This window comes from Lissotriton helveticus, chromosome 2_1, assembly GCF_964261635.1.
Source record: "Lissotriton helveticus chromosome 2_1, aLisHel1.1, whole genome shotgun sequence".
In the NCBI taxonomy this organism is placed as follows: domain Eukaryota; kingdom Metazoa; phylum Chordata; class Amphibia; order Caudata; family Salamandridae; genus Lissotriton; species Lissotriton helveticus.
In genome coordinates, this window is record NC_136059.1 from 671477371 (window position 1) to 671503714 (window position 26344).

Consider the following 26344-nt stretch of genomic DNA (forward strand, 5'->3'; position numbering starts at 1 on the left):
TCAGACCATTTGTCCTTGCTTATAGCACATAATATGGATTATTTAAGGTTTGACAAACCTGTTCCTTCTGAAACAGTTTGTGAGGCCACAAAGGGACCTTAACTTAGTCTTGATGTTCCTCCTCCCATTGTGCCAAAGTACATCGCTTTGTGCGTCTTCTGACCTTAAAGACTGTCTTCTTCATTGTGATCACTTCAGCTTGTTGCTTGACTGAATTCTATGCTATATCAGTTCAACCTCTCTACACCACTTTTTTCTGAAAAACTTGGTACTGAATATTCAGATGGTCTTGTTGCCTAAGTCGTGACTCCGTACCACATTGGGGAATTGAGCACTTTTCCAGCTTTCTTTGCACCGCCTCACCCCTCGAAAGAAGGGGATAGGCTCCATCAGTTGTACCCCGAAAGAGAAACTTTCACATTAATCGCAGGCTTGTAGCAAAGGACTCGGTCGAGGTGGATAGTTCTCTGCTTTAAGATCAGCTATGCCGTGGCCAAAAAGCATCCATTGAAAGGTCTGAGAGCCCATTCCACCAGGACTAAATCTGACACCATTGCTTTGACAAGCGAAGTGCCTGTTCTTGACGTCTGTCAAGCAGCGACGCAGGAGTCCTTGCCTATGTTCACAAAGCACTAATGCCTTGACAGGCAAATCCAACAGATGTGCATTTCACCTGTTCGATCATGCAAGATTTCTGGAGTGAGCCCACTCCACAGACTCTCCATCTTCGGAAGGTACTACTTTATTATCTATTATAAGGTGAGTAATCTGTGGTTGAAGTTATCCATCAGAAGAACAAGTTACTTACCTTTGGTAACCCTCTTTTCTGTTGGGTACTCAAACTGCAAATTCCTCACTACCCTTCCACCACCCCATTCCGTGAAGTGGTCTCTTTTTACACCTAAAAAGGTTCCAAATAAGGGATCTGCACACCAATACTGACAATTTTGTACTCTGTGTCAGAGGTTGTGGATAGTCAAGCATGAAACTGATGTTGGCGTGCAGGTGTGGCTCCTATATGGGTTCCGCTCCATCACTTCTAGGGAAGAACAAAGCCTATGTGGAGTTGTTCAGAGCCCTCTAGCAGCAAGTGGGAAAACTGCAATGAAAAATTTCCGCACTGGGTCTAGTGTCTGGGGAAAATTATAAAGGTGAGGAATCTGCAGATAGATAAGAGTATCCACCCGAAAGCGTCCCAAAGGTAACATGGTGTTTTTTTTGCCTATTTTCTCAAAACTCCCTTTAAACACAATAGCCCAAAAAAAAGAAACAAAATGCCCGTTTTTTAAACCAGATACGGTGGATAGAAACCATCACTTCCTACTGCAAACCATCCCATATCATTATGTGGAGCCATGTCCAAACACCCCTTCCCCCCAAAAAAAATACTTCTCGCTTTTGTGTGGGTGGGGGGGGGATACAGGGTCTACACTGCTTCAGCGGGGCATTCACCATATAGATTCGTCGGCTTTTTGGTCACATACAAAAAGCCTTATTTAAGGCTCGCCCAAAAGGCGAAATACTCAAGCGCATTGGCAGTAAAATAAGTTGTTTGCAGAGAACCGATTAATTTGTAGACCGCATTTGAAAACTGGAGAGCAATACTGACAAATCAGTTTTGTTGTGCTTACTTTCCTTGAAACCCGCAGAAAGAGTTGTCTTTTACAGTGGTTTCCAGCTCATTTAAGTACTACTGCACCACACCATTTCCCCTCTATTTTCCTAAGTGCATGGCTGCATTTTGCGATATTTCACCACTGTCTCCCATTACTTTTTCATGGGGAGGCATGTCCGTGGTATGACACTATTGCAGACTGGAACCTCCAGTCTCGCATACTTGGGCGGCTGGAATGCCGCCCCTCCTTGGATTTTCTGCTTGCAGAGTCACTCCTTGCGGTATATTTAAGATGGGTCACGTCAAAGGAAAGAACCCGGGACGCACACGGTTCTAGTGTCTGGGCGTTCGGGCTGCTTCAGAAAAGGATTCGCTGAGTTGTAATGTTATCGGGTTCACGAGGAGGGTCTAGTTCTAAAAATAGAAAGCCAGCCGCGCAGTGAGGTTCAACAAGGCACGATTACTTAGAAAACGAAGGGCTGACTTTCCATGTTCGTGCCGCTTTCTCCTAGGCTGCAAATTTAGGAGATGACCATTATGTAAGGTCAAATGTCTGTCATTTGAACAACTGGGAATTAATTCCCCGGGGGCATTTCCTATTTCTCTCTTACCACGCATCAAATCTTTCGTCAGTGATTTTCCAAATGAAATATTTTAGACAATGCTTTTTTAAAGTTTAATCGAGAGGGAATGGGCGTTGAAATGTTGTCATATTAAAAGTAAAGTAAAGAAACCCCCTACTTAGTTACTCTGCCATCTGCTATGTCTTGCCTCCTACTAAATGTGGTAAGCAGAGAGCAATCGAATACGGTTGCATGCCGCATACGGCAACCAGAGTTTATTGTACTCTGTATAACAGCCACACGGCAGTACAGGAGGACTAGTGGTTAGAACTGCGGATTTTATAACTTGGGGACCCAGGTCGAATCCTGGCCTTCATGCTTGGCTCAACTTCTTGTCATTCTGGGGAAATCGCCTAATCTCCCTGTGCCTAAATTTGTGAAATCCCCACTTGATGTATAAAATCTTGTAAAAAGACTGCACCCTCATGAAATACATAGATATGTTCATTTGTTGCATGTCCTGAACCTCAAATTAATCTCGCAGCAACAGATGCTGTATCACTGGGTAACAATAAAATCAAAAGCGATTCCAAACAAACAAGCTTTTTAAAAAATGTATTGATACACATTAAGAAAACCAGCATTGGCAATGCCAGCCTTTTGGCGGTGTTGGTGTTCGTATTTACCACTTTTTTGTTGTTGTAGACTTTGCCAGGCCCTCATCAATCTAGAAAAAAACAACACATTGGCTAAAAGCAAAAATGCACACATTGTCGTAGTAGTCTATGAGACTTACGAGAAACATGTGTGCAGATGTGCTCTTTGTGAAGAGGCGAGGGGATATTTCTGTGAAGGGGTGAAGAACTTTATGGATTTTCTTGAGGAGCTATCTTGTATATTGTAGATGGAAATTGTATGGTCTTTTGTGTGGATCACTGGCGAAGGATGCCACTATTTTAACTACTTAATCACAGGAAACCCTTAATGAGACGAGACAGAGTTGCAAACAGTATTTCGATGGGAGCTCAAACTATTTGTGTTTCCAACATCTTCTCAAAAATGTTGATTCAGAAATATACCTTTCTTTCTCATATCATTTAATTTGCTCTACTGGCAACAGATGCCAACTACCAGCCAGTTTCTCTGCAAACGAGCGTCTTACTTTAGCTCTTAAGTCGTAAGATAACGTCGACCACAATGTTCCACCATCTAATGCCGAAAAAACCCAATCTGTAATTGACAACAATCTGCTACGAGCAACGACTGGTCCAGATATTAAAATCTGAGGATCCATTGGGAGCTAGAAAGCGATCAGAATGCACTAACCTGGACATAAAAAGTGAGATATCATCAGAGATGAGAAGTCCACAATTTGAGCAACACCTGGGACATTGGAGGGCAAGTGAGAACGAGATGGAATGCCAACCTAGAGTCTAATGTAGAGGGATGGAAAACCGAACCAATTACTGTCGATATTCCGGAGTGTATAGTAAAATATCCTGCTGATAATGACAAACTATACCTGTATGACGCATTATTAAAAACATAAACTCCAATACTTTCTAGAAGATGTACCACCAACAACCGATCAGTTATAAAAAAAAACCAAAAAAAAACACAAGAGTGTTTGACGAGAAAGGTACGGAAAAAGGGTATTACAATCAACAGTGGCTCACGTGAAAAAAAAAAAAAAGAGAACTACAAATCCCAAATTATGAAGAACAAAAATTATGCTTTGAATACAAAGTGAGAAGAAATCGAAAATGCAGCTTTGGATAAGGATTCAAGCAGCATTCTGGCAAAAAATTGGAGAAAGTCTAGGAGGCAAGAAATACTATTTAGAAACAAACATCACTGAAGATGCTCCGATAACCCACCTCTCCACAATTGTCAATATTGTAGCTATCCACTCACAAGATGCATGCATGCAGGATAAACATAAAACATGAGCACCATCTATGACGACATATGGACCAAGGTACGGACCAAAGATAAAGGGGAAGAAACAATACCCTTGTTACATAGGGAAAAGCCAAGGCCCCAATAAGATACCACCAGAGGTGTTACTTTATCATCCAGATTGCAGGGCTGGAATACTCCTAATATTATTCTGACCTCAGTAAAAAAAAAAAAAAAAGAAATCTGCGTTCGACCTCCAAGCAAAACAGCATCAGTGTACCAATATACAAGGGGGAGAGGGGGAGTTCAAAACGACCCATAGTCGTACAGTCCAATTAGTCTAATTGGCATTGATTGTGAAAATCTTTTTTCCTACACTGATCTTAGAGGCCTTCGGAGGACTGAGCCACTGAGAGTATCCTCTGCCCATACTAGGGGGTATTAGAGAAAGACTTCCAACGATCAACCAGATTTTCACTTTTTTGTATATTATGAATAGGGCTCCCGGTTTTATGGTATTTATTTTGTTGACATTTCCGTCTGTATTTATCCATATTTATTTATTGCTAATTTTATCTGTATTTATCCATTTTTATTTTTGGTTTTGTGAAACAAAAAAATTAATAAATAAAAAAAAATAAAAAAAAAAATCGCTAAAGAGTATATGTCTACATTTATTAACCAATAAATACGTCTTCACGTCTGAAAGGTTTCAATTATGTACACACACTCGGTTGATAAAATATGCTCTTATAGGAAAACATTCACATTTTAATATCAAGGTTGTGCATATATATTGCTGTTTAAGGCTCTTTACTAAAATTCATTTATTATTTTAACCCCCTTATCTTTCGATCGACAGAGCTATTGGCGTGGTAGTCATGAATGACAGCATTTAGAATAACTCAAAAAACAACCCAATTTCATCCACATTTAAAAATAAACGGACAGGAAAATAAATGGTTTTCTGTCAGTATTTATCTGTAAAAAATTAGTAAAAGCGGCATACAGGGAGCCCTAATTATGAATAAATCTAGCATAGCAATAAAAAGCTCCCATTTATAGAGTTGTTAAGATTTATTTTCGGCCTTTAATTTGGTGCAAAAATATCACCTCTCGGATAAACTGTTAAAACTTCACATCGACCCAGCCCTCCGGTCTCTACTCAAACTGGTGTACACTTGAACATCACAGGTTAAGAAAAAATAAATCCTTTCTTATCAGTAAGAAAATCCATATCAGAAATGAGTAAATAAGGTTGCCTTTTGGCACTCCTTCTGTTTTCCCTTTTTTCAACGATCTGTATCAGGTAGTCCGAAAAGCCACCAATGATATCCTGGTAATAAATGGCTTCAAGATATCAGCTCTTATATACAGACGATTCAATTCTGATCTCCAAGACCCAAGGGCATTCAGGTACAACTCAAAGCCATGCAAAAACACTGTTAAGCCAACAACTTAAAAAAAAAATATATATATGAACACAGGAAAAACAAATGTAATGAACTTCAAAACAAAACCGCCATAACGCTTCTCATTTTTCAATAACACAAAACTGGAATACGTTTAAATACCTGGGGTAACAATTAGTAGAAATCAAAAATAGAATACTCGCATCCAAACAAAATGGAGGCCACAGCCAACGCCATTTTAAGGATGGTCCGGAAACCCGGAAAGAGTCCCTCTACTGACACCCAAAATGTTTCTAAGCAATGTTGGAAGCTGCATTTTAAAAGGAGCCAATCTACAGAGTCTGGATACGACTGCAAGCCGTCAAGACTGCTTTGAAAGGAAATTTTGGAAATCATTGCTCAATCTGCCGTCAAGATTTCCCACTGATACCATAGAATAAGACATAGGCTATCTCTCAGTGGAAGATAGTAGCCAGACGATCCCCATAGATAGCCCTTGCTAAAAAGACAATGGAGCACCCCAAGATAACCTGGCGGACTGGTCTGGGAAGAGCACCTCTATGAATGGTAAGCCACCTATTGCAATGCATTGGGCAAAATAGGTAAATAGACTCAACTTGGCATTGCAATCTTCTTTCAACAATCCTGTGCTACTTAAAAAAAAAAAAACAAGAACATGACCTTTATCATCAACAATTTGTATTCTTCGAGAATTCAGAGCTCTGTAAGACCTCTCCCTGCAGACCTATGCTGGAACCCCTCACAGAGCGCCCAAGAATAACTCACTTTGTTGTCTAATCACTGAGAAAGGAGGTTTGGGCTAACAGGATGTAGCTGCCCAATGTTAAACGACTAGACAGAATATATCCAGCAGCCTCGAACAAATGCTATTGTGCAGCTAAAGAGGAAATAAAACACTTCATGCACAACTGCAATTTGTATAATTCCATAAGGTCATCTACCATCAACAAGACTTTAAGCAGATAAAACCTCGACCTTCAAGAAAAAACACATTTTCCTCCTAAGTGATCTTTGGAGCCAATTGATTAAACAAATTGGCTTGTAGGTGAGAAAAAGCTGGGACTTCCGGTCAAAACTTCAGCAGAGGTAAATTCCTTCAAAGTGTTATTTATCTCTGCAAGGAACAATCCAGGATAAAGCGGAAAATCAACATAAACATACTATCTTGCAACAAAGAACATTATGGAACTAAGTAGAAATGTATCAAGAGTCAGGCTGTAAAAGAATGAACTTTAAATAATGTATCTCATATTTCCAACATTTTTTACTGCTTTTTCTTTAAATAATAGCTCTTTTTTACTTTTTCTTTCTGTGTATGCAAAATTCCTTGTGTGGAAGGCAGCTATGCTATGTATTATTGGCTGCAAACATGTTTAATACATTTTAAACTGCTACTAACAGATCATTCCAAATATATCCATAAAAAGTCACAAGTAACAAGGGTTTATAAAAAATGGTTTATTTTTTCCATAAGGAAGTGTAATGGGAAAATATCCACAATTTTCCACATATTGTTTCCTTTAAACAGAGCCTACACGACATGTTCAGCACCAAACAAAAAAAATGTATACAAATATGTTTACAAATAACCATGGAATATATTCTAAAAAGCAAACATTTAATATTGCACTTTGTCTGATTTTGGATGTTTCTTATTTGCTCCCAATTCAAAATCAGGAAACTATTTGGGTATTTCTTATTTGCTCCTAATTCAAGATCAGGAAACTATCTGAATACTGCAGAACCTATAGTTTCCGTTCAGGATTTGACCAATGCTTAGGAAATTAGGTAAAAAAATAATGCCTCTAAAAACAGAGTAAAGAAATATTCCCATTAACTTTATTTAATAAAGTTTTAAGAAATGTTTGTCTGACCACACTGTCAAGTGATAGTAATAATGGCTATATGACTGCTCTATCCTAGAAAGTGTTCCATAGGCTACTGATGAACCCTACTTTCTCTGGGAGAGTTTTTTCAAAGCTATGCATGAGGATTTGTTCCCATGTCGGTTTAAAAAAAGAATGATTGAACAATAACATGGGGCGTGCCCAACCAAAATATCACTGAATGCCCACCAAGTATTTCATATGATAGCAGTAGTTCGAGAAGTGTGATGACATTACCAACAAAGGCGAGCAACATTTAAAATTCCACCCTGCAGTTGTTTGTGTAACTTTAGCCTGGTGAATACCTAGTCCTTAAAATTGAATCACATAAAACGCGACTCAATTGAATATTTGATACTCTTCTGCCGGCAACACTTTCGAAAGAAGTTTACATGTTTTTTTAAAGGACACTTATTACAAAAACCCATGTGAAGCCCAAAACAGACTTCAAAGCAAGATAGCATTTCACCAGAAAGTGGACAGCCCATTATCAATGCATTTTTCTTGTTGTAACGCTTCATTTCCTGGGTTCAATGGTGGAAACACTTCATTTAACCATTTTAAACTAAGTCTCAACTCTGAATAACTGCACGCGTAGAATGAGTATTTCTGAAAGCGCACAAAAGCATTTGTGCTCTTGGTATTTGTGCTACCTCTCTGGATCACATTTGTGCAACCACTGCCTAACACACGTCGGCTGCAACTAATATCAGAACAAGCTCTCCTAGTGAAACCTTGCAGAATACACACAAGTTTTACTGAGAAAAACAAGCATGTGCCACAGTTGCCTTATTCCTCCTTACGTTTTTGCAGATTAAGGGCACCAAAAATGTGAATGCAAAAATGCATTAATAAACTTCTTGGCATTCTGAATGTATTAGTGCTGACATTCAGAATGTGGCCCTTGTGCTATAAATCTGACCAAAAAAGCTTATTGTAAACCTGATAGTGGCACAATATAAAAGATCCTCTTGCACAACTCATGAATCTTTTAACCCATATGCATCTTTCATCCTAACGACCAAGCACATATATGTGTTTAAGGTGTTCAATTAAAACTGTGCACTTCGACTGGACTGTTGAGGGGTAGCCTTTTGTCTTACAAAGAGAATAATAGCTGAAGTACCCCTTGAAGCCTGTGTGCAGGGTGGTGTCTGTGTGTACAGTGCGGTCTGTCCCCTTTGATGCCTATGCATACGTTGGTGTTGCTGCCTTGTGCATATTCTGGTGCAGGCCACTTCCTCCATCATTAGATCTACAGAGCGGTACTGCATGTGGATGTGTTTTTATCCACACCGACTTCAATCCTAGGCCAACACGGCATCGACCTCGACATCAATAGAGCACACAAAGACCTCATTCTTTTGCAAATTATGTGTCCACCTGAGATTCAGCCACTGTGCACATCTTTTAACTGGCTGCTGCTTGTGGAAACAGCAGTAAAGCGACATATTTCTGTAGAGAAATGAAGGTAAACAGTGAAAAGTATTTCTTATTACATTCCATCATTTTGTCTCTTTTTTTTTAAACATAATAAATATGTTTGCGTTCTATTAAAACAAGGACTGACTTGAAGGAAGTTGATGTCTGCAAATAAAATCCACCACTTGAGCCAAGGTGAGGAGGCAACAGAAATATGGTCAGCCAAAAAGGACGATACTGAGCATGTATATAGGCAGATAATGTCCAAGCTACATCAACGTACAAAAAACGTCAGTGCATTTGTCTTCTTTTAGCTTCTCGACGCATTCTTAAGCTCCTGGTTGTGCAGATCGCAGGCAAGTCAAACATGTTAAGATCAGTATGGTGTTAATGAGCAAAAGCTGTAGTGATACTGAACCACACAACATGAGCACTGAACAAGTGCAAATAGGGAGGGTATAGACCCCTCTTTTTAACAACGTGGCGAGTTCCCCGATACGAACTACATGCCCGGCTGCCAATGACAGGACTACTAGCATGTGCAGACATGAGGAAAGAAAGCTCAACTCGAAGCATGACGAGCAGTCTTTTGGGTATGCTGTGGATTTTAACTCATAACCACAGGTTGCTGATGCCACGAATTCCATGTTTTCTTGGAAACAGCAAATCAATCTCTTAGAAAACATATCTCTCTGACACGTCTTCCATACTCCTTTCTCAGTTGAGAATCGTCAGTCAACTTCAGTCCTTTCTTCAGAACTTGCTTTTTATTCATCTCTTCAACGAGAAGGACACGATGGATGCTCGTCTGTGGGCTGATCCGGGTTAGGGTCAACCTAAATTTAAAAAATAGAACATATTAAATGTAAGTAAAGCAAACTGGTGTTCCTCTTAAATTTAAATTGCCTTCTATTCAAAAGGTCCTACAAACAGAGGCAGGATGCAATGATTTTCTAAGTTTGCAACACATATTACACATTTATTGCTGCAGTGGAACCTTGTTATTACACCTCACATACTGCCTATTGCCGTGCATGTTACAATAATCTGCAACTCCAGCTTTTAGTTAAAGACCTTGGTTTAAAACTAGTCAACTTGACAAAACTGATTGACCCAAGGTATACATGGATTATGCATGCAATATACATAACACGACAAATCCTCCAAAATCTAAATAAGTGACATCCACGTTGGATTTGGTGTAAAAATTGTCCATAGTTTGAGAAATTTGCGTTTAAAACCTGTCCCAGTCACAAAAATGTGACATTTTAGATCTGGGCCAGTAATGCGCAGATCAAGATTTGCAAATCCAATAAAAAATTCATTTGAATATGTAGCTTTTTGTCCAGTCATCAATCGAAGTAAGACAGTGTCCTTGTGTTGGCTTGGTGTAAATCTGATCAGTAGTTCCATGCGGATCCATTGAGGGGGTGATAGGGGTATGTTCGAGCGGGGTGGAAGGGTTAAACAAATGTTTATCTGCTAAACAATTTGACACTATTTGATGAATCTACACAAAACGTGTATAATGTTTAGAAAATGTTGCTTTATGTTGTGTTTTAAGCAGATCTGCCAAGGGAATAGAAAATGGAGGGCAAAACTCGCTAATAACTTTGGCACGGTTTGCTGATTCCGCATGAAATTTGGCAGCTAGCAAAATCAGCCCAGTGCAAGGCCAGGCAGGCCCAGAGACTGTCTGAAGGCCGCACACACAGCAAAATGGATACATGGAATGGGAGTGTGGTACATCACAAAAACATACCCATGAAATAAATAAAAAAGCCCTGAAATTTAATATTTTTTTGCGTTATTTCTTCTGAGTCACAAATTCTAACTTCCTGTTAAGAATGTTTTCTCTGCGTCTTATGAAAAATACGAGAGCCCTGGACTTAATAAGTGGAGTTGGCACAAAGAAACCCCTTATCAAGGAGGTGGTCAGTGAATTTTACATTACTGTTTATTACAGTGCCACGCTTCACCTTGGATTTGTGGAACATCACTCCACATCAGAGGCTTCATTTCCCAGTGACTTGCTTGTACAGTATCCATGTGCATCTTGACTAATCGACTTACACTAAATGCTATCAACCGTGACACCCTTCACCCTGGATTAGTGGAATGCACCACATCAGTGTCTTCACTTTTTAGAGACTTACTTTATCTACACGCAGCTTCAAAATTGATACATATCCGAAGTGTTAGTAACCTTTGGTGCTACACGATAGTGGCCCTGAGGAAGTCTTTTTTTTTTTTTTTTTAGAAGAAACGTGTTGGCTGTGCTGATTTCATCCAGTTCTATTTTATTTCATCCAACCTAAATTACACCTTGTGGATAAATAGTTACTTTGAAGGATTGTGTTCATTAGGTCTTGTTAAATGTCAAAGCTTCAAGTACAATTATGATATTGTTAGAAGTCAATACATTTAACCAATATTATGAATAAATTAGCTCTCTTTTGCTTCAAATTACTGCATATTATTTCAAATGTTGTCTGCGCCAGGAATTAGTGATATGTTGTAGAAGTCATTTTCTCTTGCAGTAGACTTATTTGCACTTTATAGCAGCAGGGGAGCAGCCTGCGGTAGCACGGTTTAGTATTACTGGTCTCATACTGACCACAGCTATAGGGAGGTATTCGTGCGGTTGTATTTTTTACACCGCTGCCTTTTTTGTAATAGTATGCACCACTTTCCCCCAAAAATGGATTTAATTGAAAGGACATTATGGTTATAATACATAACCACTGAAGTTTAATGGCTGTGGAAGTCAAAGTAATTGTAACTCTCCCCCCTCAATGCACTGCTCATGAGCTCACATGGATTATGATTGGCTGTGAAGTCCAGAAATTACTTTGACTTGCTATAAGGTTTAGTATCGAGCCTTAAGGCCAGTCTCTGTAATTCAGTTCAATGACTTTTAAATTAAATCACATCAATGTAATTTAACAACAAGCGTGATTTCTTTTGAGTCAGAAATTCTAACTTCCCTTTAAGAATGCTTTTTGGAATCTGTTTCTAGGTTCTGGATCGCTCAGTCTAGGTCAGTGATATTCAAACTGTGGGGCGCGCCCCCCTGGGGGGCCGTGGCTTCATTCCCAGGGGGGCGCGAATGTGTCCTCAACTATTTGCTATTTGTCGCACAGTGTGTCTAGCGCTTAGCTGGGGAGAACCTGGTTTCATGTTACAACAACAGAGTGCCTCCCACCCCCCTTATAAACGGAGTGACGGTGTGTGTGTCCTTCAGTGCGGCCCCCAGGCAGTAGAGGCACAACGTGCACAGTCCTAGAGTTGAGTGCCACTCGGAGGCACCATCCCTCTGTGTGTGACATAGCTGCCAGCCGCTAAAGAACCCCCCTTGCAAGTCAGCTCCTAAACGAAGCTGCCTTGCTAACAACATGCTCTATGTCGAAGTTTGTGGGCCGATCTTGACGAGTGCTTGAAGAGAGCGCATTCCTGAACGCACCAGTATGTGAGCTCAAAGGGCTTCAGCCTCCTCACCCCCTGTGAGACAGCTCCTGGGCACACACACAGCCGCACCCGAGTACTTCACAGGTCTTTAGAAGACCATTAACTTGTTAATGAGGCCCTTCTTAGAGCCCCTGCATCTCCACTCTGCCTACAGCTGGAAGACTCCCAGTGTTTTTGCACTATACTCCTCGCAGAGCGGGAGAAATGAACGACTTCACAGTCTCTTTGAGGCCACGATGAAACAGCATCAAATTCCATGACCAAAGCAATCCTCGTGGGGAACTACTAAACTCCCCATATTACCAATATTTAAAGCGCTGGTGCCTCTGTGCCTAGCATGGGGATACTCAATGGCCATATAACTAAGAGGAGCACCAGTACGCTGCTTACTCTGTGTTTCTGTTGAGATCGTGTGATCTAATAGTGATATGGAGATTTCGGTGTTCTCATTATAATCAAGCTAATGCATTTTCCATGCGCTGATGTATGATGCAGGTATTTATTGATGCCATAAGTGTCAATAATTGCACAATGTGCACAGTATTTCTAATGTATGTCGTTTTGGACTGTGATATATATATATATACACACACACACAATATGACACATTTTTATATAATCAGATTTGTAGATACGATTAGTACAGCAGGTGCTGTGACACCAGGTCCCAGTGGTTAAACCCCATGTCTGTTTTACTATGCGTACTATTAGATTATTATTACAATAGGGTCCAGTGGCCACTTGCTTTGGCAGAGTTGCTTTGGGCCTAGGAGTAATGATTCTAGGGTGTTTACATTGTAGCAGACGAGACACCTTTCTGGGGCATCAGAGAGAAGACAGTGACTAGGATGGGACAAAATGAGAGCTCATGTTTTTAACGAAGGGCAGAGGAGACATCCCACTTGGCGAGGCAGTACTGATCACAGCTGAAGTAGGTGCAGCAGAACCAGGGTCCACTGGTCTAAGGGGCCCACTGTATTCAAGTTATTTCTTTTTAGAAATAAAAAGGGTATGTGAGCTAATTTACATTGTTAGCATTAGGACCACAGGCACCCTTGCTGCAAAAAGGGGGGCAACACATGGGAGCTCATGTTTTTCTGGGGGAGGAAATGTGGCTTTTGCTAAACATCCTGTGATTCTTGGCGAATCACTTAATTTTTCTAAGTCTTACAAAATCTCACCATGGATAATGTAATTGGGGTATGTTTGTTGCTGCTCAGGGCTATGGTTATCATTACTATAGCAGGTGCAGTTGCATTGATCTGAGGAGTGTGATAGGATCACAGACACCAAATTATGGGGAGCAGAGCTTTTCTTGGTTAATTCATGTTTTTGCTTAAAGAATTTCCTATTTTGTAAGTTTTACATTTATTGTGGAATATATGGCATAGAAAACATCTCCCAGAAATGATCTCATAAGCCCCGCCCCCTGTGCTCTACCCTGCCCCTCCCCCAATCCTTGTCATAAAGGTTTGGAGGGGGGCCCTGGCGTCAAAATGTTTTATTTGGGGGGGCTTAGGGCAAAAAAGTTTGAAGACCTCTGGTCTAGGTTAAAAAGTTTGAAGACCTCTGGTCTAGGTTATCTTAGAGCTTACTGCTCCCAGCCTTTTTACGTTTTTATAAACCTATCACCCCTCTGACGTTCTTGAACCTTTTTCAAATAGAATGCCATTGCAACTGGTTTTCCACTTCAGACATTTTACATAACTTCATGCGTTTACACCCCAAATTAAACACCACAACATTTTTATTGTATTTTTGGTTCAGTTTTGAGGGTTGGAATATAAAAAAAAAAATAATAGATTAACCACCTCTAACACCATGAGATGTGTCACAGTAATAGGTAGTCTTTTCCCAGATTTGGAAAACATACCTCAGAGTATAAGGGTGGCGGCAGGAAACGGAATTCTTGGATATATGCGAACAGTGGCCCTGGAAGCGCCCTTTCAAAATCACACGCAGATGCAGGTGACAGACACTGCCTTTGCTCATCTGTGACTACTTCTGCATAGCTAGGGGGTGCTGGAAGAAAAATACAAAGGACTGTTAGGTTTATTCTACAAACAGCATGCCAGTTTTCACACATTCAAAAACAGTGACATCCACAAACTAATTCAAAAGACGTTTAAATCTAAGCCGCTATACTTCTGCAATAGACCAAGAAAATGTAACTTCTGTGAGCCTCATTCACAAAGCTTTGGTGATACCAAAAGGAAGCTTCACACAGTTACATTTACAATTTCTAAAACTCCTGATTCAGCGTCTGGGAATTTGTATGTTTTTCAGAATAGAAAATTCAAGCAAAACACCGGCCTACTTACTGTTGAGCACGGCATATGCACTGCATTAAAAGAGGGAAAATGTGTTACTGTGATGCTGACCATGACATCTCCTACTTCAAAGTCATACATTTGTGGCCTTTCCCCCAAAAATATCCGAGGTGTTTTGTAACTTGGAAGCGCATATAAAACGAACCCTGCTGAATGCTGCAGAAAGTGCGTTTCCTGAGCGAGAACATGAGATGTGCAAGACGTTTTGCAAGCACACTCCGGAAACGACTTCCCGATAGGAGGCAAGCAGATAGTAGATCTAATTTAAGGTTTTCACAAAACCTGCCAACATTAGCGCTTTTTATTTCGGTATTACCAGGCCCTCTGCACATAAACCCTCCCCTGTAGTGTATTAATTGTAGGTACTATCTGCCTTGGGGACGCTTTTAGGTTTACATGTGCAAAACAGCACTGCTGTACTATAACCGACTTCACAGAAATGAGAGATATAAACATTTCTTTTGTTTAAGGATGGAGGTAAAATCGTGCCAAAAAAAAAAGTGCGTCAATGTACTAGTTACCTGTACCGCAGTGAAAAAAAACGTCGATAATGCATCCTTGGGTTGCTTAATAGGCAACAACAGTAGGCTCTCACTGTTTTGTAAGTCATTTTATTGCGATCAGACTGGAATTCTATGTTCAATACCTTCATAAGATGTAGAACTGGTAAAATATGCGGTCTTGTTCCAACTTGAAATTATGATGCAACAAAATCTAGCACTCTCAAATTGCCCACACGAGTCACCTGGCGTTTCAAATAATTTTACAACGGTTGTGTTGGAAACGTAATTCAATTAAAATAATTTATGGAATATGTCGAAAATGTATGTTCTAGTCTCAAACGGAGACAGCCCTTGCTAGTGTTGTGCACACGCACACACAAAACAGCCACGCACAACGGTCAGCACTAAAAGTATGCACGCCATTTTACGGAGGAAAAATGAATTACCTTCAGGTCTTTCAGGAAGCGCAAATCCCAACCAGTTCATGTTTGCACTGCACTGACTGCTGACACTTGATGTCCTGCTACCGAAAGGATGTAATGGAATAGTGCCAATGACAAGCGGCAAATTAAGAAATAAATCCATTGCGCCAGGAATGTCCACATATACCTGCAAAAAGTATCATGAAATAGCAAGATTAGAAAAGTGCATTATTTGACTTTTTGGCACTTTCATATCTACAAAGTACATTTTAGCTTGATCATCATTAAATGATTTAGCATTGGCAAAGCAAACCTGTTTGTATTTAGAGTACAGACCTAGCATATTACAGCAAGACACATTAGAAGGACCCAGCAGCAGCAGAAAGATGGCCTATAGTTTTAAAGAATTTCCTCACAGAGTTTAATGCAAGCACTAAAGTGGAGGCAGAAAACTGCATTCAGCCAATAGCATCAGGTAAGAGATGAATACTCGGCTGGGCCAAGTTGTGAACAAAGTCTCAAGCCAAGGAGATGAAATAGATTAGTTGAAGAAAGCCAATAGATGTAAGGGGCATACTCAAATCACAGTATATTGTTGTCATCATATCACCTTGCCAGCTACACGGTCAAATCCTAAGCCTAAAAAAGGTTCTGGACAGACTATCGTTGAATAGTCTATTCTGTTCACATTTACTGTGCCAGAAACGTCATAATATTTCCTCATAAAATAGCAAAATTACATTTAATTGGTTACTGCAATGTGGTCCATAATTATAGCTTTTTTCCCCCTTCTCCTATGCCATTTTAACATTTTTCTTTTACCTACATTTTAAAGTCCCAAAAGGATTACACTGAGAACGATGTAAGTTCTCTGTGAGATTCGTTTAAGTGGAGAGGGGCACTGTTTCACAATCAGGTGTTGTTGCCCTAAGATTGGACTCTGTGACAAATGAATGGGTTGCCAAGGTCCATTGGCACAGAGAATTAAAACCCTCCATAAGACTTTTATGCAGTAAAACTAAAAAAATAAAACTGTAATTAAGAAGAAAAATACTAAAGTGAGGGTGTCTGAGAGACAACAAATTGAGTGGATTGGTCCTCCAGGAAGCCAACTACAACATCACTGGGTAGGGGTTGAAGAACCACAGGTAGGAACTTCCAATGTCAGACATGACAAGAGAATCACAGCTAAACTCATCACATAACCATTCGGGAAAGTACATACACCAACAAATAAATGGCAAAACACACATCGCTCATCTCTTCATACCAACAGTTTGGTTACAAGTTGGGCTGGGGGTAGTTCGCGAAGTAGCGCTATGCGTAGCTACCCGAAGTGCATTACGCGAACTGCGTAGTACCCTGTTCGCACAGTGCAAGATGCCGTTTTCAATGATTGCACAGTGCCGGATACTTGTCCGCACTGTGCAATTATTGAAAACGGCCTCTTGCACAGTGGGAGCTGTAGTTTTCTGCCGCTAGAGTACATTTTTACTCGAGCTGCAGCTTTCTCAACGCGGACTGGTAGTTTCTCATCGCGAGTGGTCGCGACCATTCGCAATGAGAAACCTGACCTCTCCGCGTTGAGAATCTCGCTGGGAGGTTTATTTTCCACGCTTGCGATCGGCAACTTGATGTTGCTGATCGCGAACAAGGAAAAAGTCTTGCCGGGATATCATTTTGCTTGCGGTCACCAACTTGAAGTTGAGGACCGCGAGCAAGCAAAAAATAACCGCTACGCGTGTTTGCACTGTGCTACGTGCAGTTCACGTAGTGCGAAGTAGGGCAAACTTCGAAAACTACAGGAGCGTAGCGTAGTGCTTTGCCCAGGGTTAGTTACAAGTTGCATAACTTCTAACTGTTGTTCTACTGATTTGCATTGGGTTACTATTTACTACTCAAATTCACTTGAGTGAATGTTAGCCAATAAACAGGATCATTAAAAATAATGTAGATTCCTACCATTAACGAATATTCCACACGGATGATACTACAGTCTAGAATGGAGGGAGAAACTGGAGGAATTTTCAACTGTTTGCCATTCCAGGTCTCAGTTTTTCCAGAAGACAGCGATTCCCCACGCAAGTTGGCGACAAGCTGTTTCACTTCTTTCATTTTCCCTTTGGCATAGAAGGTCTGAGTTTGGTAAATGGCTGCCTTTGGCACAACCATCCGGGAAGAGCAGTTTTCAATTTCAGCAAAAATTTGAATTGATTCACCTGCACAAAACACAAAGAAAATACCATAAGTGTAATAATCTAGAGTTTAATGAAGTACAACCGTACACAGTCATGGTCACCATAACTATTTTAAGGGACAACTGGTTCTACCACACACAGAGTGGTTAGTAAAACTTTTAATTTCTGAGAAAAAGTCTGTGCAACTTACCAGGTGTATAGCCCTTCCTTTCTATTTTGGCACTTAAGGATATTGGGCCTGAGGTACAGAACCAGCAGCATAGCGTCTTCTCTTTTGTGCCAGCCTGGGGTGACTGCAAGAAAGGAAAACAATTGCATGAACATATGTTCGGAGGAATACTTCCAGCTTATTAAGTGATCAGTTGTTTAAAAGTGTGCTTATTTTAATAGGATTAAGGCAGCAGCGATGTATTAGCAAGACAGAAAATTATTTCCCAAACTTTCAGGTTTGAAAAACAACCTTTCAGCATTGTTACAAACGTGTGTAAAAATACATTTTGCTTAACAAAACAAAGAAGCCTTATTGTCAAAGACTAATAGTTGTACAACTAGTTTTGCAACAGTTCAGAAACCTGGTGGTAACGGACAAGATTACATGCAGCCACCACTGCAGTGGATGGACCGAGCAATACAATGAAAACCAAGAAATTGAGGGTTTCTTAGTATCTTCAAGTGACTAACTGCATATATACTGCAAACCTTAAGTCTCAGCTAAATAATTTCTCACAGTAAGATTAGCTGAACAAGATGTATACCAAACCTCGGGCAAAGAAATAACATGCGTAACCTGCATTAATGTGTGTTTTACCAACCCTGGTTGAGGTGCTGGCAACGCTGAAAACCCTTAATAATCGTTAACATCCTTGGTGCAGTGTTCATGCATCCTAAATACTAACTCTTTCGACAAATGGCTGGGATTACAATTCAAACACATAAAAGCCATAACGCAAAAAAATGAGGACACGGCCTTCTGCTTATCGTACAAGCAGTATCTCAATATGCCTTAGTTTCGGGGTGAAATTCACTCATCATCCACTCTGTGCTAAAAATAAATCCTGAACTTGTAGATACCAACATCTAGAATAAATTGAGAAAAAGACCAAACGTCTCAGAAGAGGTTTGAAACTTCAACGTCTAAAGTGTACAGATGATGCCCAAATAAATCCAAACATGGTTAGCCAAAGATTTTGCAGTGGGTAAATAGTGACGGCTGCTGTCAAAGAAACTTGCACGTTTTAGCCTGTGCTTTAAACCTTGAAATCAGATCCCTTACTTTATTGGCAATAGAATGCTTTATTGGCAGGGTAAAGGGTTGGTTTTGAAAAATGTAACAGACAAAAAAATACTGGCAAGATTCATAAAGCTGCTGCAAAAACTAAAAACAAAATAAATCAAATATATAAATTTGAAAATTACGTTTCCTTGGAATATTTACGTTTCCTTGGAATATTAACTGTAAGGGTCCAGGCTGTAAGATTTATAATGTATGTTGGTAATATAATGAACTACATAATCTTGAGCATAACAGCCAATGTGTACCAAAACGTTATCTATGAAAAAAACACATTTACAACATTTCCCTTGCAAATATGAAATGTACTAGGTCAATACCATGCCCACTGGAAGTAAAATCAAATAAACCAAAAATAGTTCAACAACTTTCTTACAGTTGTATCATTTTTAAGCAACAGTACAGGACTGTATGCTAATGGTGTGGGACTCTTCCAACCTCATAAGCACTATGGCCAAATAGGATCCTACTACCTTGGTTCATATGCGAGGCAAATATTCGGCCATACACTATGGTTTTTATTTTCCCCATGTTTCAGCCAGTCACAGTGAACATTCCAAACAGAATGATTAGCCTTCAGAAGACTACAGCTATGTGGACAGTATACCAAAAAAAGTTGTATTTGTGGTCATGATTCACCGAGGGCATACCAGGAAGGCAGTGTACATAACTATGATTCTAATAATAGGAATAATGTATTACCGGGAGGCATGTCTTAGTAATAACATATCTAGAAGGCAGTGGTAATCAAATTGGAGACCTCCTCAGTTCTAGACACCAGTGAATAACTGGTTTTTCAACCACCCTTATGAATTACGCAACTGGTCAAAACTTTTCACTCCTTCAAGGTTGAGGCATTTTCGACAATACACTAAGTGCAGATTGAAAAAAAAGCCTCATTTCTTACCAGTAACAAAGGAGTGTTGATATCTATGTGTTCAAAGACTGTAAATTCCTTCTTCAGTTTTACTGGTAGTAGCCATGCCCTGTGTAATTCAGCTTTCACCCAATAGCGTACACTGCCATGTCTGCCTTCAAATGAGGTAGCAAGTGGTCTGTGCAAGATAAAAAGGTCAAAAGCGGTTAGTCTTTCAAGAAACTGAATCGCATTCGAGTGGAGCATAAGCATATGACTTCATACAGATAACACAACACTACTGTCTGGCAAAGTGTCAAGAATAAATTAAGAAGCCAAACAGGTAATCATGCTTTGCATGGTACAGTAAGAACATAGAACCTCATAGCAATGGGGGAGGGGGGGGGGGGGGGTCAGTCTTTTTTCCAAATATATAAAATTAAGGTAGAATGTGTGGCCAAGAAATAAATGGCTTACATCATGATCAGTTTGTTCTTAGTTCCTTAAAATAATTACGACTTATCAGATAACATGTATCCCATCTAAATGAAAAATGTTGCTCCACTTGACTAATAATAAGGAGCACACATTTATGAATCTAATTATATAGTAACAGAGAATGGGATACCATTCTAAAGAGAATATAAAGTTATTACTTGTAAAGACCCCTTAATAAGAGATTGTTAAAGGCCCATGAAATAAATTGCCTTTCATAGTTTACAATGGTGCAGCAAATATACATATATTAACCTGCTACCACTGAAAAGGTCTAATTAAAATGAACATTCCACATATCAGATTTTCAATTACTGATTGTATTTCTTTTTTTTTTTACTAAAAAAAAAATACTAACGTTTGTGGAAGCTCAAAGTTGAATGCATATTCATGCCTTCCTGAATGAATAGTGGTGAGACCTTCTTCAGAGTTGTCATCATCTAGGGATTAAAATAGAATGATGTTACCATGCATAAATCATACCACTTTAAAGCTCCTTATATATCTATGCACATTTTACCAAGTACTGTGGTTTCAGGTCAGAATAAACGATGGGCATTTAAAGAAATTAAAACTTTTAAAAAAAAGAGGATAGATAACTTTGGAAATTGGGAGGGTAGTTGAGACTACTACTTCAAACTGCTCTCAAGATTCATAAAGTTCCGATATTATGGATATGGCATACACAATATACCATCTGTTAACTGAAAGATATCACACATTCTATAAACATAGGCTAAGTATGCATGGTGAGGTTTAACAAATGGGCTTTTTTTCTATCAGCAGATTCTACATTTCGGAACAGGTCAACCATTCCACTCGCCTTGTCATTAACATTCTTTGCAGAGCATCCTATAGGGTACTTTAAAATAACACGTGTGAGGGAGGTCTGTTGCAGGACACTGTAGAACCAAATTAAATATCAATCGTTTAAAACAAATGGTCGGTCCAAGACATCTTTTCCAGGTGACCTGTCAGGTGGTAATAAATGGTTAACCGAGGTTTGTGCTCAAGAGATTTCTTATTGTAAAACGCATATTAAATGTGGTTCAAACATTTAGAGCTCTTAATCTAAATATAAGTGCAACTTGCAACTGTGTTGCGAACCTAGGGTGGCCAGATTTCCAAACCTGTAAACTGGGGTATGCTGCTGGCATAGAAGAAAAGTGACATCTTGGTCAAGGGGAAAGGAATGGTGCTTATGTGGTGGCCATTGACAAAAGTGAACCATGTGCCTACTTTTGTCTCCCTCAGCACCTAGTCTTCCAGCCATCTGGTTTAAGCCCTGACAGATCACAGCCTCATATCCTTCCTCTCATGTGGCTGATGGCCTAGGCACGCCTGTGTATCATTCTTCTAAACCCCATGATAATCAACAGACCGTGTGTGCCTACTTCCTAAACCTACACAGATGATGCAAGTTTATCATCAAGTCATATCACTGACCGAACTGAATCTCCAAAGAGAAATTAGTCAGATATTTGCAGTGTTCAAATGTCAACGAAGCTGGACAATTCTCTTGAAGGGTGAGGAAGGCCTAATGGGCAGGTGATCCCATTGGCGCCAATTGGAACCAATTAGCTTTATGGATAGAGTGAAAGTGATTCAAGGGTGGGCTGCATCCAACAACAGAAAAGGCGAGTCGAAATGTACGTTTCGGTACAATCTGCATGCATCTATTTTTTCAGTCACCTGAAATCTAGGTATCCCTATGAATGTTCCTTAGTTACATGATAGCATGCTGCCCTTTACCGTTACTCAGTCCCATGAATGTTTGCTGCCCGTGTCACAAATGCGAACACTTCGATATAAACAGGAGACGCTTTACTTTCCAGGTCAAAAACTGCTTTATTTTAGCTTTCTTAAAAATACACATCGTCTCTTTTTCATTATCTGGCATGTGTCTGTAACGCCAGTCCCACCACCATTAGAAACGCCAATGTGTTTTCCTCGGTTTTGAGAGTTTGCAGCAGGCGGTGTTGTTGGTACCATGTAAAACGGCTCAACCGTATCCCAAGTGTTTCATCCATTCCACTCCGCCGCATTCCTTGTGTAGTGTCTTCGTGGTTCGTGTGCCTCCGCCTTCGAGCTCCCTTCTCCCAACCCCACACCACAATGACTATATGCTGCAGCTGGATTGAGGCTAACCCAAAATCAAAACAACGGTCCGGTTTTACATTTGCAACTCGTTGCCTATTATTTTTGCATTGAACAAATATGTCTATTTTCTTAAGCTGTAACCGTTGCCCGAGGTTTCTGTTAAACGAAGGTAGACTTATCGCCCGAGGCAGCTTGGGAGGGGCTAGTACTTGCAGTAAACAACTTGCCCATCCTTCTTACGGAGGCTGGTCTCGAAGGCTCTCTTGTAGGCGTGGGCAGGAAGGCGAGCCATCTAGTTGCATTAAAATACAGAAACAAAAAAAATATTTAAGTGTTTATTTCAGTCCTGCTTAGGTATCCCGTTCGAATGTATTATTTGATTTTTCGTGATATCATACGTGCGTGTTTAAGCATAGTTTACTAGCGTCTAATGGCACTCTATTTAAAACACGGTAAATGATTTGCTAGAATAACTTGGCGAGTTATGACAAAAATATTTCCCAGTAGGGTTACCTGGTAAAAGACAGCGAGACCGGTCAACAAAAGCGACAGCGCATACAGCGTGGCCTCGAAGGTACCGATGTCAAGGTGTCTTAAAGGCGCGGCGCTGGCTTGTTAAATTGTAGTTAATCGAAATTCGATTATGTTAGGATTTATCAAATGACAAACCAACAGAGGGTTATACGAATGAACATACTTATTTGGGCATATGACATGTCAATAATTCTGCCATTAGTTAATAGAACAGCCTCGGGAGCGACCATTATTTGCACATTTAAAAAAAACATATCTTTCGTATATTATCACGGCCTGTTCAGTTTCTAATAAAAACCGTTTATTTACGACCTTCTTAAAGTTCTTATTCATTTGCTATGCCACCTCAGCAAGTTTTCGGCTGAGTCTCGGGCAGAATGTGGTAAACAAGTGCTGCAGAGACGTCAATCACGCACAGACTGGAACTGGAGCAGGAGAGGACCGGCCTAAACCGGTGAGAGCAGATCCAGGCAGCACCGCCTCATATGCAAAGAACGTGACGTAAAAGCACAGCCTAGCCTACTTGCCACCAAGCACCGCCCCGGCCCCTACTTCCGGAGATGGGTTATAGAACAAGCCTACCTAATGTCGTTTCCCGAGGGCGGGATAGATATTGAATGGAATCCATTCTAGGATCAGGCATGAACAACGCCGCCGCTAAAAAGCCGATTCAGTTAAATAATTATCGTGTTTTAGTCGAGGTGTGAATAAGAACGCGTGGTTTGCAATTAAACAAAAGCGTATTTGGTTATGAATTTTTAATTCATAACTATTTTAATGAATATGATAAATACGCTTAAGAATGGGAAACGTTAAAGCATACCACTTCTTATGATTGCAACGAAAAGTGTGTATTGGAAAACGTGGCTAGTTTGACTCCAGTGCTCAGAATCTGTCGGCGGATTCACGCTTATTGAGAACCTATACATCCTCGGGATCATTCCAGGAGCCGCTTAAACAGACAAAACGTGGGCAATAGTTATTCTATTAATAGCTGCTATGCGCTCATTCTTGAGAAGAGTTGGGTAAGAAAACCTGTCCACCTCGGGCTTGGCAACAGCGTCAGCCAATGACAAAATTTCAACGTCGCCTTGGCAACGCACAAACAAATGTGCTCCGCCAATCCACAGGAAGGAAGGGGCGGAGGACGCGTGGTGAGGTCAGGGCAAAGATAGTGTGAGAAGCAGTGACGTTGAAATAAAACCCTACGTTGCAGACAGCTCGGCCCTTCAGTGCCAGCTTGATGAGCCGATAGTTAGTGCAGGAAATCAAACCAGAGCCGGAATAGTTCCCATCCCCCGAATGTACCCAGTAATCAATTTAAGGTGGTTTGAAACCACGCGAGAAGAAAACAAAGTTCCGTTCCTATCATCAAACAGTAGTAAATGGGAATCATCATTCTTCACAAACACGAATTAATCGTACAATGTGACTTTGATCAGTATTAATCAATAAATGCAACTTAAGACTTGCATGTCGCTGTCTCATGGAACACTCCTGGAGAGGTCAGCAGCACATGACGCTTCCAGCCAATGTAAGGCACAGGCGCAGCAGCCCCCACCCGCCACACCAACCACTGGTCCCAAACAGGATTGAACCGCTTCTAACAAAGGGTAGAAACTTCAGAAAAACAAGAAGAGTCTCACTTCCCCATATCTCCACAGCGAGATAAGCTCTCTACGAGGCTGTTCGCAAGTGTAATTGCCTAGAATCGGCAAGCACTCCGTCGTAATATCTATACAACAGCACCTTTAATCACAGCAAGTTGCAATATACATATGTATAGATCAATTTCCATGTGTATTGCACTTTACGAAGTCGAGTGAGCCGTATTTAAGATTAACCTCTCCCCAAGTAAAGGGCGAGTAATTTCACATTTTATACGCATATCACACTTTTAAAACTATAGGCAACATAAAAAACACGTGTAGTGAGTTACGCATGCCAGATGCCCTTGCTTTAAAGTTACACATTTAGACTTAAACAATGAAGCAAACGTGGACTTGGAAATGCACACATACTGTTTTTGCACATAGTGCAACTTATATTAAATATGTGTGACACATAAAAAATGTTTCTTCTTTTTTTGCAAGGATTCCTGCAACTGGCAGTGAGACGTAAAACAGCAGAAGCACGAGATGTGCACCCTCCATCCGGTGCATTTTAAAGCGCTTATGTCGAGGTGCCAGTACCGGAGGGGAAAATGGTGTTAGGAGCAATGCACATTTCCACATTTTTTATATCACTTACCTCTTTCGTGCCCAATCAGGATATCTTTGTGATTGAAATATTCTACTTCTTCGGAGTAATTTTGCGTGTAGGCAGTGTTGGATCCGGCATTCCGTGATTCAGTCCAGCGCACTTTTACATGTCCCCTTCCTTGAATCTTTAGAGATTTGACCCTTATTTCTCCAGTCACTTCGAGATTCACCCTCCCTGAGACGGTGTCCCCGCTGGAGAAGACGGGGACATTACTGTCATTTAGACAGTCAAATGTTATGGTCAAGCTCTTCACCTTACCCAGCACCATGGTTGTAACAAAAGCTTAGAAAAATAGATTAAGAAAAAACGTTTCAGATCTCATATAAAAATGTGATCTCTCGGATTGCACTGATTAATTACTTTGCCTTGCAGGAAAAATGCTGGCAGGGATCAGTGTTTCTCCTGTAAAGAGTTCATTGGGGTTTCGTGTAAAAAAGTCACAGCACTGGACGCCGCTGTCATGCTGCTCACAGCTCTGCGGTCTCTGTACAAAGACAGGGTGGCTTCGAGCTGCCAGCTCACTTTAAGAGGCAGCTTTTGTGAAAAACAACCTGTCTGCGCATGCGCGGACTCTCCCTGCTGCTGTACAGTCCAGAGCTAAATGGGACAATTGCCAACAGCTGCAACAGCTGATCGAGGACACTGTTGCGTCCAAAGGTTTATAATCGTATCCATTCGGAGCACCCAAGAAACGACAGGACCCTGATTTTGCTGTAATCAACATTAATGTGCGCAGTCGATCATTATATAATCGGCAAGAGCTGTACGATATTTGTGACGCATAGAAATACTTTGAAAGTTCAAACCGGAAATGGATGTTTTTTGTTCCCCCATGCTAGCTGCGGACACTATACGCAGGTGTGACAGCAATTCTATGTCAGGACAGGAGGCTCCGATTATGCTTATACTCAATTTCTTTACTGAAATACAGCAGCCAATCACAGAACAGTAAAGAAACAAAAAACTACATTACCCATAACCCAGGGTAACCATAGAGTACACCAACAGTATATAAACAGTCTTAGAGGTAACCACTTCCTCTTTCTTTGCTGCTCCGCAGCCAGTTA

At 40.4% G+C, this 26344-nt stretch overlaps 1 protein-coding gene across 3 annotated transcripts; it reads right to left on the reverse strand.

Moving 5' to 3' along the window:
- Window positions 1-6953: 6953 nt before the first annotated feature.
- On the reverse strand, window positions 6954-25822 carry ARRDC3 (arrestin domain containing 3). Of its 3 annotated transcripts, none has more exons than XM_078675370.1 (8): window positions 25266-25822; window positions 20740-20821; window positions 19938-20085; window positions 17930-18032; window positions 17504-17760; window positions 15566-15728; window positions 14160-14308; window positions 6954-9654 (listed from the first exon to the last, which is right to left on the reverse strand). In XM_078675370.1, exons 1-8 carry the CDS (start codon window positions 25543-25545, stop codon window positions 9598-9600), a joined length of 1239 nt encoding a protein of 412 aa, XP_078531496.1. In that variant the 5' UTR covers window positions 25546-25822; the 3' UTR covers window positions 6954-9597. The 3 variants fall into 3 exon arrangements, with proteins under 3 accessions (XP_078531496.1, XP_078531497.1, XP_078531498.1); XM_078675371.1 differs by lacking the exon at window positions 25266-25822 and adding an exon at window positions 23328-24235; XM_078675372.1 differs by lacking the exons at window positions 19938-20085; window positions 20740-20821 and having other exon boundaries at window positions 25266-25771.
- Window positions 25823-26344: the final 522 nt, after the last annotated feature.